Source organism: Serinus canaria, chromosome 5 (genome assembly GCF_022539315.1).
Source record: "Serinus canaria isolate serCan28SL12 chromosome 5, serCan2020, whole genome shotgun sequence".
Taxonomy (NCBI): domain Eukaryota; kingdom Metazoa; phylum Chordata; class Aves; order Passeriformes; family Fringillidae; genus Serinus; species Serinus canaria.
Genome location: NC_066319.1, coordinates 40,459,445 through 40,473,990, shown reverse-complemented (window position 1 = coordinate 40,473,990; position 14,546 = coordinate 40,459,445). Strand labels below are relative to the sequence as shown.

General features: G+C 50.2%; 1 protein-coding gene across 1 annotated transcript; it reads left to right on the top strand.

The window, feature by feature from the left end:
- The first annotated feature begins 7,458 nt into the window (after window positions 1–7,458).
- Window positions 7,459–14,057, top strand: NGB (neuroglobin). The gene is made up of 4 exons (XM_030239842.2): window positions 7,459–7,605; window positions 8,960–9,071; window positions 10,595–10,714; window positions 11,852–14,057. The coding sequence occupies exons 1-4, from the start codon at window positions 7,499–7,501 to the stop codon at window positions 11,996–11,998; spliced, it is 486 nt and encodes a 161-aa protein (XP_030095702.1). The 5' UTR covers window positions 7,459–7,498; the 3' UTR covers window positions 11,999–14,057.
- The last annotated feature ends 489 nt before the right edge of the window (window positions 14,058–14,546 follow it).

Below are 14,546 nucleotides of genomic sequence, written 5' to 3'. Positions count from 1 at the left end.
GCAATCTCTTTGTGTCTAGATTTTGGGGTGGGTTTTTTCCCCCTTTCATTTCTTCGTCACATACATGCTTGAAGTAACAACATGAAGTTTAATTGGAGAATTTAATCTAGGATAGTGATGATGTACATCAGCTTTTAGCACACAAGTATTGCTGGACTGCAATTCTAGGGATCAGATTTTACAGCAATCCAAGCAATGTATTGGTAAGCGCAACAGGAAGGGAAACAGGTACATTTGGACGAAGCAGGTTTATTTCTCTGTTGAAGCATGTTTATTTCTCCCTATTAAAGATGTGGTAAATTGTCAATATGTATAATATGTCAAGTTTAATGGGTATTTTCCTCAAGCTTCTGATAGGTTACCTATGAAGACTTTATTTGACAGGTCAAGCACATACCAAGCATTTTTTCTGTAAGTCGTGTTCAGTCTAGTGTTCATAACACCAGACAGGTGCACAGTTTTGTACAAATGAGGCCCTTACTGTGAATTAAATGTGAGACTCCATAATAAAACTGGAACACTGAAAATCAGAATCTGGCTTTATATGAGGCTGCAGTGAGGGGCTGGGATATACTTTTGAATACAGTGTAATAAGGGGTTGCTTGGGATGGAACTAGATGGGAAAAAGCAAAATAAAGCTGCCTTACCTGGGACTACACACTGATGCCCAGATGAGTGCTGGAGGAGAGCCAACCAGTCTGTTTGGATGTATTCCAAGGGCTGCTGAAGTACAGCCAGGACAGCTAGAAACTGGACTGTGGCCTATACAGCATGATGAAACGGGCTATTAAATGGTTACTGAAAAGCCTATTGACTTCTTGTATTGCTCCACACAGTGCAAGTTGGTCTTTGGATGTTGTCTGATCAGGGCTTTGTTCTGGAAGGGACGACTGCTGATACAGAGGCTGTGCTAGAATTTAGGGAGATGACCAAAAAAGGAGTATTGTTTGTAAAATGCCGATAATATCTGAAGTAAAACTTTGCTTCTCACCGCCCTCTAAAGGAAGAATGGCTTCTTTCTGCAGGTAAGTGATCTCATGGGTGAACAGAGGTGACTGATTCCAAGTTGCACTTGATTTGGACCTACCAGATTTGTAGGCTTCTAGATTCCAGCCATCACCACATTATCTCTTCCTCAACAAGAATGAGGCTTTTTTGCAATGTGGTGTTTTAATATAGGTTTTGTGCTCTCTCTTCAAGCTGTTTCTTAATCCTCTATTTTCTAACCAAATAGAAACTTCCCATACAAGTTGCTTCCTTTGGCCCTCAATCTCCCTTGACCTCCTTTTCATTTTCTTTGGTTTACCCATAAGGTTTCCCAATCCATACCATGTCTTCCAACATCAGTCTGCCAAGGTCCACATGCTGAAATGATATGGATTTCATCTTTGCTACACCTACCACTGCTGCCTGGTTTACATCTGGGATTGTGGTTGTACACTTTGGAGTTGTTTTCTAATACTCCCCCACTAACTGTACCCTGGGCCCTGTAATGCATGCTCTGGAAGTAGAAAGTTTGTGCTTTATAGAATGGGTGTAAGTCTGACAAGCATTATAATTCTTGTAAATTGCTTTTCTATTTTTATCCTTGCAGTTATTGCATTATCTCTATATTGCATCCAAAGCCTGTCATCTTGTCATGCAGCTGACAAAAGGTAGTCTTAAGGCTTCATTCCCCTGACCTATTTTTCTCACCATGTGTTTTAGGATGAGGTGGTTCTTAAGTACCTGGGTTTCTCCATTGACCAGAATGGGAGTTTAGATTATGTGTCCTTATGAAAGCATCTGTGTTGGATCAGCTGAGTCACACCCTGGCAGTGTGCTGATGCCTTGCAGTGCTTTAGGGACAATAACTGCAAGGTGGAGAATGAAAGCAGCTGAGAAGGGGGGAGAATCAATTGAGAATGTGAACTTGCCTTAAGATGGTACATTCTTGACATGCATCAGAAATAGTGTGGCCAAGCAAGGCCAAGGCAATGATTGTCCCCTTCTCAGCACTCACACCTCAAATCCTGTGTTCACTTTTGGGATCCCTCACTGCAAGAAAGACATTGAGGTACTGAAATGTGTCCAGAGAAGGGCAACAGAGCTGGTAAGGATCTGGAGCACAACTCTGATGAGAAGCAGCTGACAGAGCTGGGGATGTTTAGCCTGGAGAAGAAGAAGCTCAGGGGGGACCTTATCTCTCCCTACAAGTACCTGGAAGGAAGCTGCAGCAAAGTGGGGATCAGTCTCTTCTCTCAAGTCACATGTGACAGGATGAGAGGAAATGGGCTCAAGTTGTATCAGGCCAGGTTTAGATTGAATATGAAGAAAAATATTCTTCACTAACGGTGGGCAGGCATTGGAACAGCCTGCCCAGGGAAGTGGTGGAATTACTTTACCTTAAACCACATAGATGTGACACTTGGGGACATGGTTTAGTGGTGAACATAGCAGTGCAGTTTGCAGGTGAAAAATTCCTCCCTGAACAGGAGAATTATTTTTGACAAAGCCCCAAAGCTGTAATGGCTTAGGTGAGGAGGAGAAGTGTCCCACACATAGAAGGAATAATACATGGGGTTTGCTTTGAGACCAGATGGCTGAGTGCAAAGCTGAAATGTGGGAATGCTGGCACAGCCCTGACATGAAGGAATGGGTGCAGTGAAATACAAAATCTTTGTTTTAATAGATCATATCAAAACCACTATTCCTGGAGACAACCGCTGTAGGTCAAACATTTATAAGAGATGGCCTAATCAATAGTGTCAATTAAAACTGCAAGGAGGGAGAGATCAAAGAGAGTTGAGATCAGAGAGAAGACGATCAATGACCACTTGAGAGAGCAGCAGTGCTTCTGAAACAAGAAGTCCAGGGGGGAAACTACAGAGGAGACTCCACAATGAGTAAAGCATTCTTTTACAAGCTTTTGCCATGATGTTTCAACAGCTGAAGGATGAACCAGTCCAGAAGCATAAGGACAACTGGAGGAAAATCCAAGACCATGTGCATCATCCCCAGGTAGGACAGAAGCCAGGTAACTGCTAACACAATGCTTGCCAAGTTACCAGGCTCATTAGCATGTTGAGCTAATCAGGCTGGAGAGCTTTTTGCTTTCATCCCACCAGCTTGGGGTGCACACAGCTGCACAGCTGTGTCTTATGACCAAATTCAGCTTGTGTGTCAAGACTGACATGGTCTTGAACTCTTTGAACTCACTTTGGCAGAGTGACAAAAGGCAGAGGTTGTTTCTTGGAAGATCAGCCTGCTAGTGTTGGATTATCATTATGCTAGGGAGCCCAAGGTAAATAACATCTGGGGTGAGGTCTGAGCATCTGCAAGTGCCAGACCTGGTCCAACAGCTCTGTGTGATCCCCTTTGACTTTTCTTGCCACTTCATTTCTGGTCATCCTATGACTCTTTTCACCTGCCTGTACAAATATTCCCCAGCTGGCCACAGGATATTCAAGATAAAGCTGGGGATGTCCAGGAAATAGAATTCAAAATAAGTTTTCATTTTATTCTACTGTTGAATCCTCCCTCTGCCTGTCCCTCTCCTCTTAGCCCAGATCCCCATCACTGAGGGTGGTAGTGCTGCCCTGTCCTCTCCACAGTCATGGTGACAGCAAGCAAGCTCTGCAACTGATCTAAATAATTTTATGGGCAAGACTATCACCTCCTGCATCACTTCTGATTCTTGTTATGCAACCATATTTCGTGACTGGCTTTGCTACTGAGCTGTGCTGCACCATGGCCTGAGGGGGTAGCTTGAGAAGAATTTTGGGAAGGTTGCATGATTTTTGCCCCCACCTGAGGATGGGATGGGAGGTGATGGCAGTCTGGGAAAAAGAGAACCTGTCATAATCTGTGGTTTTGAGACTGGGGAAAAGGGAACACAGAAGGGATTGGCCAAGCCCAGGAGTCTGTATCCTAAGTGAGCAGGGAGCCTGAGGCAGATAGATCAGAGTGTCATTATTTATGAACACTCACAGATGAAGAATTGGAAATGAGCAAGAGTTCAAAGGGAGATATGGGTTTGTTAGTGCAGCAGCTGGGATGAAAACTGATGGTGCCACAGCAGCACAGGCAAAGCAGTCATCCCTGGGCCAGGCACATGGGGCCTCCCTGGGCAGGAAGGGTTGTTGTTCAGGTGTTGTGAACCCTGAGTGCTGGGCTGGGGACGGCATTTGTGAGCTTGCTCCTAGTTCTGTCACTCTGTTTTATGAGATTGGGCATCTTTTTTTCCATGTGGGTAAACTGAGGCACTGAATAAGTAAAGCTGACACTTGGCAAGGAGGTTAAGGGTGTTGGTACTGTAACTTGAAGTGGATGTAGATTACAATACTGAAACCCAGTGCAAACTAAAACCATGATGAATTTGTGTTCTTCCAGAGCGCAAAAGAACATTATCATCCTCTTTGCATGTCAGTGAATTTCTTCAAAAACCTCCCTCCCCTTTCTTCAAGTGGTCTACAGGTGAAGCAGTCTGTTCTGCTGACCTGGTTGTTCTTCACTCATGAGAACTCCAGGGATGGTCTTGCAGGAATCCAAGAGCAGCTCAGAAAAGAGCTGAACCACTGGGTTAGGTACATGGAGCCAAGGGAGCTGGGAATCATCACAGGAAACCCTCAGACCTCAGAGCATTGCAGTGCTCAACCTCTTGCTGAGATTCTCATGCCTGAAGATTCACAAAACATTTGAAACAAGAAGAGAGGTTTTCTTCTTTGCTTCCTTGAACTTGAAATCCTCTCTGGACTTGACTTGTGCTCTCAGCACCTCAGTGCCATGACAGCAGGAGGAACTCTGACATCCACATAACTGCAAGGGAGTAGCTGCTTTGCACACAGACAAGAGCACTGTCTCTCCCAAACCCTTGGTCTTTTCAATCCTTTGAATGGTGCTTTGAATATTTCTTATCCCTGAGCTCTCCCTGTCTCCCATCTCAAGTCCCTCCTTGCATCTCTTCTTTCTGTGCTGGAAGACCTATGCTATCACAGGGTAAAAAATACTGGGTTTTTTAAGAGAGTGGAGATGTATCAGTGCCAGAAGGCAGCAAAGGGGTGGATTCACTGTTCAGACAGTCAGGGGAGATTGGGAAACTGTTCTTGAATGTATCCTACCCAGAAGGAGCTGTTGCTGGCAGGCAGGAGAGTTCTTGGACTCTACCATGTGTCATACCTATGTGGGGTTTGGGTACCAGCAGGTGGGTGGGGATGTGGCCAGACCATTGCCCCTTTCATCAGCTGAAGCACTCCTGTTTTCCATGGAAGGAAGGCATATCAGTCTCAGCACTCTCATTGCTGTCCTTATATTCTGTTCTGACACTTGTGCCTTGCCTGTTCAGCTGCTACCTGCAGCACGGAGGGAAGGTGCAGGGACATCATTTTGGACAAGAGCCACTGTTTTCTTTTGCCACACAGCTTCACTGCTCTTGTCTGAGACACCCTTTCTATCAGAAACAATGGCTGAACCTGTACTTTGCTGTTGCCCTGGGACAGGGTAGCTGATATGGTGCCCTGTGTGGATGGGAGCAAAGGTGTCCCACATCCCAACAAATCTTTGTGAACTGATCACTCTTAACTACAACTTGCTTTTGTGGAGTTTCTCTTCCTTCACTATCAGCCAGCTCTGAATGTAATCAAAATGTCCTTAAGCAAACAATCAGCCTTGGTTGCTGCTTTGACTGCACATATGTGCTTCAACTCTGCTGCTCAGTATCCTGTGGCCTGGGATGACTGTCCATGCTCCTTTCCAGCGCCCTGGCAGCACACCACTGCCTGTCTGTTCTACCCTTTATTGTTAGCAGGGCCGGGCTGAACCGTCCAGCCAGGCTCTGAGAAGCTCCACGTTTGCGTGCCTGTGACAACTGGCGGAAATGTCAGAGTGCCTCGCACCGATGACCAAGGATGGCACTTCGTGCTCGTTGCTGCTTTGCTCCTGCAGCCGCAGGATCGCTAAAGGTTAATGTTTGCAGTGTCGGTGTCGCTGCCGGGCTGCTCTCCTCCGCCCTGCTCGCGTTAACCCTGTATCTCCCAGCTGCCCTCTCGGGCTCCTTGCCGCTTCAGCGGTTACCATGGCAGTGACTTATCATCAGCCCCCGGTGTGAATATGGCCTTTGAAACCACACAGTCAAAATGCTGTTTTTGCTGACTCTTCTGTCCCATCAGGTCTGACTCGAGTGCCCAATTTTAGGACAGGGTTCTTCAGCTTCCTTTAACACACACGGAGTTTTTCCTGTGCAGCATCTTGTCTGGTCTGTGCTGAGAGCGTGAGGTCTCAAAATCCTGAGGAAACAGGTTATTTATTCTTGCGCTTGCAGAGCCATCTCAGGTGGCTTCCTGCTGCCACTGCAGTCGGTGCTGTCACTCCAGCTCTATAGGAGAAAGGCCCCTGAGAGACAAGCTCAGGCTGAGAACATAACATTGAGCCTTTGAACTTGTCTCCTCCCAGGGAATGTTTTCAATTCTGCCACAAGAAGAGCCTCCTTTCTGCCTACACTTAGTCAGTGTGCCTCTGGGATGGGTCGGAGGCCTCTGTCTTTTCTCTTGATTACCAGAAATAAGTCTGATGTACTGAAGCAGAACTCGTAATAAGATCGGCACAATTGTCATTTTGGTGCAGGCTGTGATGGTTTCAGTGATAGTTGCACTTTTGTATTACTCTCATCCTTCTGAAAACCTTAACTTTCCTGACTTCCCTTGTGCTGCTTGGGACCTCATTTGCCATTTCTTGCTTTGTTTCCTCTGTTCTGCATAAAACCTGGGGCCAAATTAGGCAGTGTCTGAACAGCAAAGAGAGTCTGTGCATCCTGAACACATTTGACAAAGATGTCAAGTCTTCTCATCTGTTATTAACAACTTTGCCTGCTTCAGCTGGCATAATTAGCCTAAATTAGACACGTACCTTGCAGTGTCTAGACTGTATGTGCCTGTGGAGACATCAGGTTGGCTGTGTGGCATCCAGGGTCTCAGTGGAAGTAGCCAAAAGCAAGAGGATGCTATGGAGCATCGCTGAGGCGCTCCCGGGCAAAGTTACACTCAGAGGGAGCTGTGCTGATGGTGAGCTAAGGTGGCCAGGTCCCGGTGGTCTCCTCTCTGGCACGGCTCTGCCCTGCTGCTTCACTTGTAAAATCAGGACGACGGAAAATGTCAACCGTGAACCAGCTGAACTTTCTGCTCTGCCCCGCGGGCCCGGGATAGGGAAGTTTGGGCATTTCGGATTTCTTTTTTCTTCCTTCCATCCCTCCTTTCTTCCTTCCTTCTCCCGAGTGAGAAACACTCGGTGACATCTTCCTTCCCCGGCCGGGCAGCCGCGGGTGGAGCGGAGCGGCCGCGGGGCCCGGCGGTGCCGGCGGGCGGAGCGCGGGTGCGGCCGTGGCGGGGGCGCGGGGGCAGCGCCGCCGCTCCCCGGCGGAGCGAGCGAGGGGCGGGCGGCCGCAGCTCGCCGGCCCCTCCGCCCGCGGAGCCGCGGTACCGGCGTCTGGCCCCGGGCGGCCAGGGGCAGGGCCCCCGCCCCCGCCATGGAGAGCGGGATGCCGCTGTCGGGCGGGCAGCGAGCGCTGATCCGAGAGAGCTGGCAGCGGGTGAGCGGCAGCCCCGTGCAGCACGGCCTCGTCCTCTTCACCAGGTGAGCGGCGCGATGCGGCCACAGCACTCCGGCCCCGGCCGCCTGCCCGCCCGCTCCGACCCGTGCGGGAGGGATGGACGGGCTCCGCTTCTTGGAGAAAAACGCTTCCCTGTGCTTGGCATGGCTCCTGGCCGGCTCCCTCCCCGGCCTCTCTCCCCTCCCGCGGCTGGCGGTCCGCGGGGAGCCGCAGCCGCTCCGCCGCCGAGCCGCAGGTGCCGTGGGGCAGCGGCGTGGGGCAGGGCCGGGCTCCGCTCCGCGCTGCTGCCCTGCCTTCCCCGTCCTTCGCGAGTGAGAACTTTGCCACGCGGAGACGGAGAGCGAGAGAGAAGCGGCGGGCAGGTTTTGTGCCTTTCTGCTCGCTGATCCCCGCCTTGTCACCGCGACTTCTGCTCTCCGAAGGGCTGCGTGCCCGTGGAAGGGGCCGCCCGATAGTTCCCTGATCAGGGAAGTGCTGTGCAGCCCCAGGAACAGACCTGGCCGCCAGGGAGGGATTCAGTCGCAGGGCAGAGGAAATGGTGTGCTGGATGGAATGGCTGATACCCAGCTTCTTGCCTTTACTCGGCAGATTAATGTATCAATTATGTGAAGAGAAAAAAGGAAAAATCAATGAAAAGTCGTTTAAAAAGCACAGCTGGAAAGTTGATGAGCAGCTTTCGGAGCGAGAGGGATCCAAATCTCCCGGAGCAGGACTACAGCAGGGACAAGAATGTGGGGGAGAGGGGTGCAGTAGTTTAATGTGCAGTATGAGGAGAAGACAGACTTGTCTTGCCTGAGTGACTGGTGGCCAGTTATATCTACCTGGGTGGCTGCTATTGAGTCCCTTTTGTGCCTGACATACACTGGCAAGGGGGGATGGGGCAGGGGGCAGGGGGAGAGGAAACGGGAGCTGGTGATGGTGTTGGGGAGTGGGGCATCAGCTGAGTTTGTACATATCCCCCTTGGGCCAGATGGCTACTGGAGCTTGGAGGCCTTCCCTGGTTTGGGAGCTTTTGGGTTCAAGGGGATCAAAAAGTGGGAATGGGAATAGTTGAGATAACAGCCAACTCTTTGAGGAGAAGGGCCAGGCTGGAAGACACTCCAGAGGGTTGGGTGCCAGCTCTCAGGTGCCATAAACATATGTCTGAGAGCTGGAGTTATGGGCTAGAGAAACAGAAGGGGTTTTGTCTATAGGCAATCTGGATTGCCCCAAACTAAAACTTTTCAGAACTTTTGGATCTTTTACAGATGGAGAGGGATCAGTAGGTGGGAAGAGAGGCAGAAGTAGACTGTGGGTGTGCTGCTGATGGGTTGAGTGGCACTTTTTAAATAAAGCTGAAGAAGTAAGAAGATGGAGTGTTCTTTCTTGCTCTTGCAGGCTGTTTGACTTGGATCCTGACCTGCTGCCCCTTTTCCAGTACAACTGCAAGCAGTTTGCCAGCCCTCAGGAGTGCCTCTCTGCTCCTGAGTTCCTGGATCACATCAGGAAGGTGAGAGAGGGGCTGTGGCTTGGTTGTAGCACAGCCTCCATGGAGGATGAAACTCTTAGGCAATGATTTGGGGCTGTGGTGTGTCTGACCAGGGAGCACATGGAAGTCTCCTTCTGAGATAGTAACTGCAGGGGGTTACTCATGCTAGCAGAAGGCCACGACAAAGCGTCCTACAACAGTGCGGGGGGAATGAGAATGCAGGTTATGGTGGCTAAGAGGCACCATGCTGATTTCCATGCCCTCATCTGAGCGCGGATTTCTTCCTGTGAAAGCTGAAAGAATCCTTCTCCTACTGTAGAGGTGCCTCAGGGAGCTCACCTAGGTCCAGATGAGGACTGAAGCTCTCTGCTTGGCCCCATGCTGACCAGGAGGTGGCACAGAACTTGGCAGTGGCCAGGCTGCCCTGGACCTGCTGCTGTGGAGAGGTTGTTGGTGCAGCTGCAGAGCCAGCAGGCCCACAGCTCCTCTCAGAGAGCCTCTGAGGGAGTGCTGCAGTACACATTCCCCTCCCTCCCAAGCACAGAAAGGAGCAACGCTGAGGAGAGGCTCTTGCATGCACAGTACACCTAGTGCAGCAGAGACCCTTTGCTGAACCCTGAAGAGAAGCCACGCTGGGACAAAGCACAGCCTTGGCTTGCAGATGCCTTCATAAACTGCCTGGCTCCATCTTTAAACCAGTTTGGTGCTTTGCTTGCCTGTCTTTATTCGTTGTTAAGAAGCTGTTTCAGGACTGAGCTCTTCTGATAGCTGCAAGATTTTTGTTATTTTCCAGCCTCTCTTTATTGGCAAAGTTAAGATTATTGCCTTGAGCTGAAATAGTTTTTTGCTCTTGTTGGAGATAAATGGCCTGTTGAAATTACAGTGCACAATTCTATCACCTCTTGGCTTTGCCAAGATAACCATGCCCTGGCTTTAATGTCTTCTTCTAGTTTGTTGTGTCTGTTCCCTTCATCCTTCATTAAATCTTTTCTGTACTGTTTCCATTTGACTCTTGATGCTCCTGGGAGACTATGGTATATGTTTTACCAGACCAGGTCAAGAGACCTGGCTGTACTCTCCATCCCATCTCTTCAAAATACCTTGGCTGATCTTAGAATTGGCCTTATTCACAAATGCCCCATTTTGGCAACTTCCAATTGGAAACTCTAGTCCTGGCAGCTTCTGGGGTTCCCACGTAGTTCTCCTGGGGTCCTAGGAGTTCTAATGACTGCATCAGCATTGGGTCTCAACCTGCAACTGCTCTGCTGTATGGCTGCTTATCTCCTCTGGGACAGGGTGGTCAGCAGTGCTGCTTGCTGGGCAGCTCTGGTAGTGTCCCAGGGAAGGATGTGGTGTGTGCTGCTGCCAGCCTCACTGATGTGACACATGGGTCACAGCAGAGCAAAGAAAATCTCAGAGGGGGTCTGGGCTGGGAGGGGGTCAGGCTGACAAGGGTGAAGTAGAGGATCAGACACTTGGTTTCCTCTGGGAGGGAAGCTGAACCTTTCTATTAATGCCATTCTGCCTTTCTGCTCCTGTGCTAGGTGATGCTAGTGATTGATGTTGCTGTGAGCCACCTGGAGAACTTATCCTGCCTGGAAGAGTATCTCTGCAACCTTGGCAAGAAGCACCAGGCAGTTGGTGTGAAGGTGGAGTCTTTCTCGGTGAGGTGTTCTCTCTTGTCTCACTGTGGCTGTGTTTGTTCACCCCTGCCTGCAACCCTCAGCTGTCCCCATCCTTCCTCTGGGTTCAGCTGTCTGGAGAGAGCTGATGGCTCAGGGCAGCCTGTCCAAGGTGCTGACGCCAAAGTAGTGACACTGCCCCGGTGAGGGAAACTTCTGAGCTCCCCTTGCTTGTGCCCTTGCGCAATAAGCCCAGGCAGAAATGATAGATGGGAACAAAGCATTTCCACTGTTTGAAGAGGACCATGGTTTAGGACACTGTAGTCTCTCCTGTGCCACAGGGCTGCAGGCTCAGCCTTTGCCCTGGATCCTTTGCATCTAATGCTCTGGGCAAACCTCACCACACCTGGAAAAGGGAGAATCCACTTCTCTGTGTCTGCACTGGGATGGGTTTGCTGCACCTCAGCCCCTGCTTCCTCCATGCCCAAGCATCTTCCATATTAAACCCTTGATTACTCCTCTCCTTCTATCAAGCATTGACAGAAATGCAGTGGGAAAGGGCAGGCTGGAGAAAAGCTTTCTAACCCACACCTGGCTCATTCCAATTGCTAACTTTTGTTCTCTTCAGAGGCAGCAGGGTCCCTCCCTCTTGTTTGGGGTAGTGATGCCCACCAGCCCTGCACTCAGTGTGAGGGTGCTCCTGCATGGGGCTGCTCACAGCTCTGTGAGGAGCAGTGCCCTGTGGAGAAGCCCGAGGCACTGAGACATGCCCTAAGCACCCAGCATGGAGTCTGAGCCACTCTCCTGACATCAGGCATTGCTCAGCTCTGCTGCTCCACAGCTATGCCAAGGGATAGGGCCAGCTACCTGCACCTGAGAGCCACAGAAACTGGATGTGCACCTCTCCCCTGGTGTAACATGTGCAGTGTCAGCCTTTGCTCCCTGACTTCCACTCTGCACTCATCCCTGGTGAGGGCCAGCACAGGGCAGGGGAAGAGGATGACATGGGCTGGTTCTGGGCTCCCTCTGACAAGCCAGGACTGGAGGGGCCTGGTACTGTTGGTGGAAGAGGAGCATGTGCCCTGCAACTGGAGAAGTCAAAAAGGGTGGCAAAGTGAGACAAGAGACTGAATGTCATCCTCTGGTGCTGAGCTTGACAACTCCTTGTTTGGTTTGCAGACTGTTGGCGAGTCCTTGCTGTACATGCTGGAGAAATGCCTTGGTGCTGCCTTCAGCCCAGAGGTGCAGGAAGCTTGGAGCAAACTCTACAATGCTGTGGTGAAAGCCATGCAACGTGGCTGGGAGACCCTCCCAGAAGGGGACTAGATCATGCCAGCCATCCCTATCCCTGACCATGCAGCAGTCCTGAGCACAGGGAGTCTCACGCCACACTCACTGCCTCTCCTCACCTCTGTCATTCTGTGTGCACCAGCCCATGGCTGCCTCTGCCACTCACATGTGCTGCAGGGCTCTCATGTGGTTTCATCCTGCTTCACCACGAGTGTGTCTCTGCCTTTGCTAAGGGCTGGTGGGGCATGTCCCTGCAGCAAAGCCTGGCAGTGCCACAGCACAGGTATGCCACCCTGCCCCAAGTTCCTTCAGGAACACCAACACCCAGGTACCTGCTCTGGGTTTTAGCTTGCTCATCTTCCCTCCTCTTGCTACCCACCCTAGGTAAGTGACAGCTGGCATAGGCCTCTTGGGCTTATTTGCCCAAAATCCCATTTGCTGTGCTTTACCTGCCAGGTCTGACACTGTTCAGTCCTCCTGTCTACTGTGCTGCTGTACCTGGTTCAGCTGTGGCAGCGACAGATTTGGCTCCATCTAGGTCAAAAGGCAGCAAGAGATCAAGGCTGGTCACACTGGGTGGCTGTCCTCAAACCTTGCAGAGTGTTTTTTCCCCTCTCCCTTCATCAATATATCACTACCCAGATGGTTAATCCTGGTGCTTTTTTTCTTCCTTGCCTCTGACCTGGATGGGATCCTTGGCTTTTCCCTGTGTCAGGTTGGCCACAACCCAGTAGGTTTCCTAGGGATGGTTCAGGCAATGGTGTCACATTAATCCCAAGGTGAGACTACTTTTGGCAGGATTGGGCTGCCAGCTGAAAGGCTTTGTGTTGATTTGGCCAGCTGGTTAGAGCCATCTGACCTTAGAACCATCTGAAATGCAGCAAACAGCAGCAGTAGCAATGTCTGTTTACTGCTTTGTGTTTAGAAAAATAAAATAAATCCAGGGAAAAAATGTCTTAATAATGAAGGTTGCAATCATGTCATAGCAACAGCTTCCAGAAATTCTGGCTCTTGGCCAGAGGAAGCAGAGCTGGAATCTTTCTGCTGATGCTGTCAGAATCTGGAGCGCTTCCCAGCTGCTCACAGTGCCCATCTGCAGAGTTCCTCACTCACAGGAATGAGGAGACAGCATCTGCTAGAAGAAAACCCAGAAAATTGCTGAGAGGCAGCACCTGAGGGCTCTGTGAAGAGCCTGAACTTGAGCACTTTGAGGAAGGATTCATCTTTACGGGGAAGTCACTGTGGAACAAACAGAACAATGTTTCTTGCCACTGTTAGCCCCAGAGAAGGACATGGAGCAACTTTTCAGTTACAGGCAGCTTTTTTTTTTTTTGCTTCTTCTTCAGGACAGGAGTAGCCTAGTGTTGAGGTCTGAGATGGTCCTGTTCTGACAACACATTCCTCCTATTCTCAGATATCCTCCACTCTGGGGCAGGAGAAGGCTGCCTGCTCAATGTAACTGAGGTCTCCTAGACCCCTGCCATGGAGGGGATGATGGGGCACCCTGTAAGATGGATTTCTAGTGCCCTGCCACCAGGCCTGATGGTAGCCATGGGCTACCACCAAAAAGCCCCCCAGCTGTGTTTGGGAGGGAAGCTAACAGGGGCTGTGAAGCAGGCAGTGAACATCCCCAGGTTCTTTGTCCTCCCCATGATACCACATCATGTTCTGCCTTTGCAGCCCTGCAGTGTGGTGGTGTCCATCCTGGCCCATGGCTCTCTCTATCAGCTGGGTCAGGTGAAGTCCTCCCCATTCTTGCACCCAGTAGTGAGGGACGGAGGAGCTGGGGTGAAATACTTGCTTTGATGGCATGGTATGGGGCACAAGGGTTTGGGAATGTCCTTTTTTGCAACCCTGTAATGAGGCATCAGCCTTCAGCATGATGGGACACCTCCTGGCTCCATGTGACAGTAGGCAGCTGTGTGATGGGTGGGGTGTGGGTGTTACTACCAAAACCATCCCTGCTCCCTCTAGCTCTCCCAGCTCCTTGACTTCTGCTCTTCTGTGCCACATTTTATGTAACTCCCAAGAGAACTAGTCTGTGTGCCTCTTATACCCAGCTGTACTGTTTATTAAAAAATAATGTCTTCACCTTTTTTGATGCCTTGGGTTTATTTTAATATAAAAGGCCCAAGCAGATCAGAAAAGAATGACAGAGAGGTTTACTGGTTTCTTGTTGATTCTAGCTTTGGAGACATTGGTCACTGTCCGGAGCACTTGTGTAGTGCGGCTTGGCTGACATGAGAAGGTATCCACCAGCAAAAGCATGTTGGGAACTTTTGTGCCCAGCAGTTGAGTGGGTGAGCAGTGGAGAGGCTAACAGACACCCTGCTACTGATTGCTCAGACCCTTCAACTAAAATTATCTCTAATGGAATCAGAATTTTAATCAATCAGCCTAAAAATCCCTTTTCTGTTGTTCAGCCACTGCTTTTGTTTTTTGACATAGCACAGGCTCACCTGTTGCTGGCCACCTGCCACTGGTTACCCACTGCTGGTCATCTGCAGCAGCAGAGCATGGACTTCATAATGAAGTCCTGTCTGGCTCCACGGAGCATCATCCACCTTGCCAGCTGGATTGCAGT

What these genes read in the sequence shown, in the direction of transcription:
- NGB (XM_030239842.2), top strand. Translation starts at nt 7,499, where the DNA reads ATGGAGAGCGGGATGCCGCTGTCGGGCGGGCAGCGAGCGCTGATCCGA. An exon ending in TCCTGGATCACATCAGGAAG is followed by an intron (nt 9,072 to 10,594) that starts GTGAGAGAGGGG and finishes CTCCTGTGCTAG; the next exon opens with GTGATGCTAGTGATTGATGT. An exon ending in TGAAGGTGGAGTCTTTCTCG is followed by an intron (nt 10,715 to 11,851) that starts GTGAGGTGTTCT and finishes TTTGGTTTGCAG; the next exon opens with ACTGTTGGCGAGTCCTTGCT.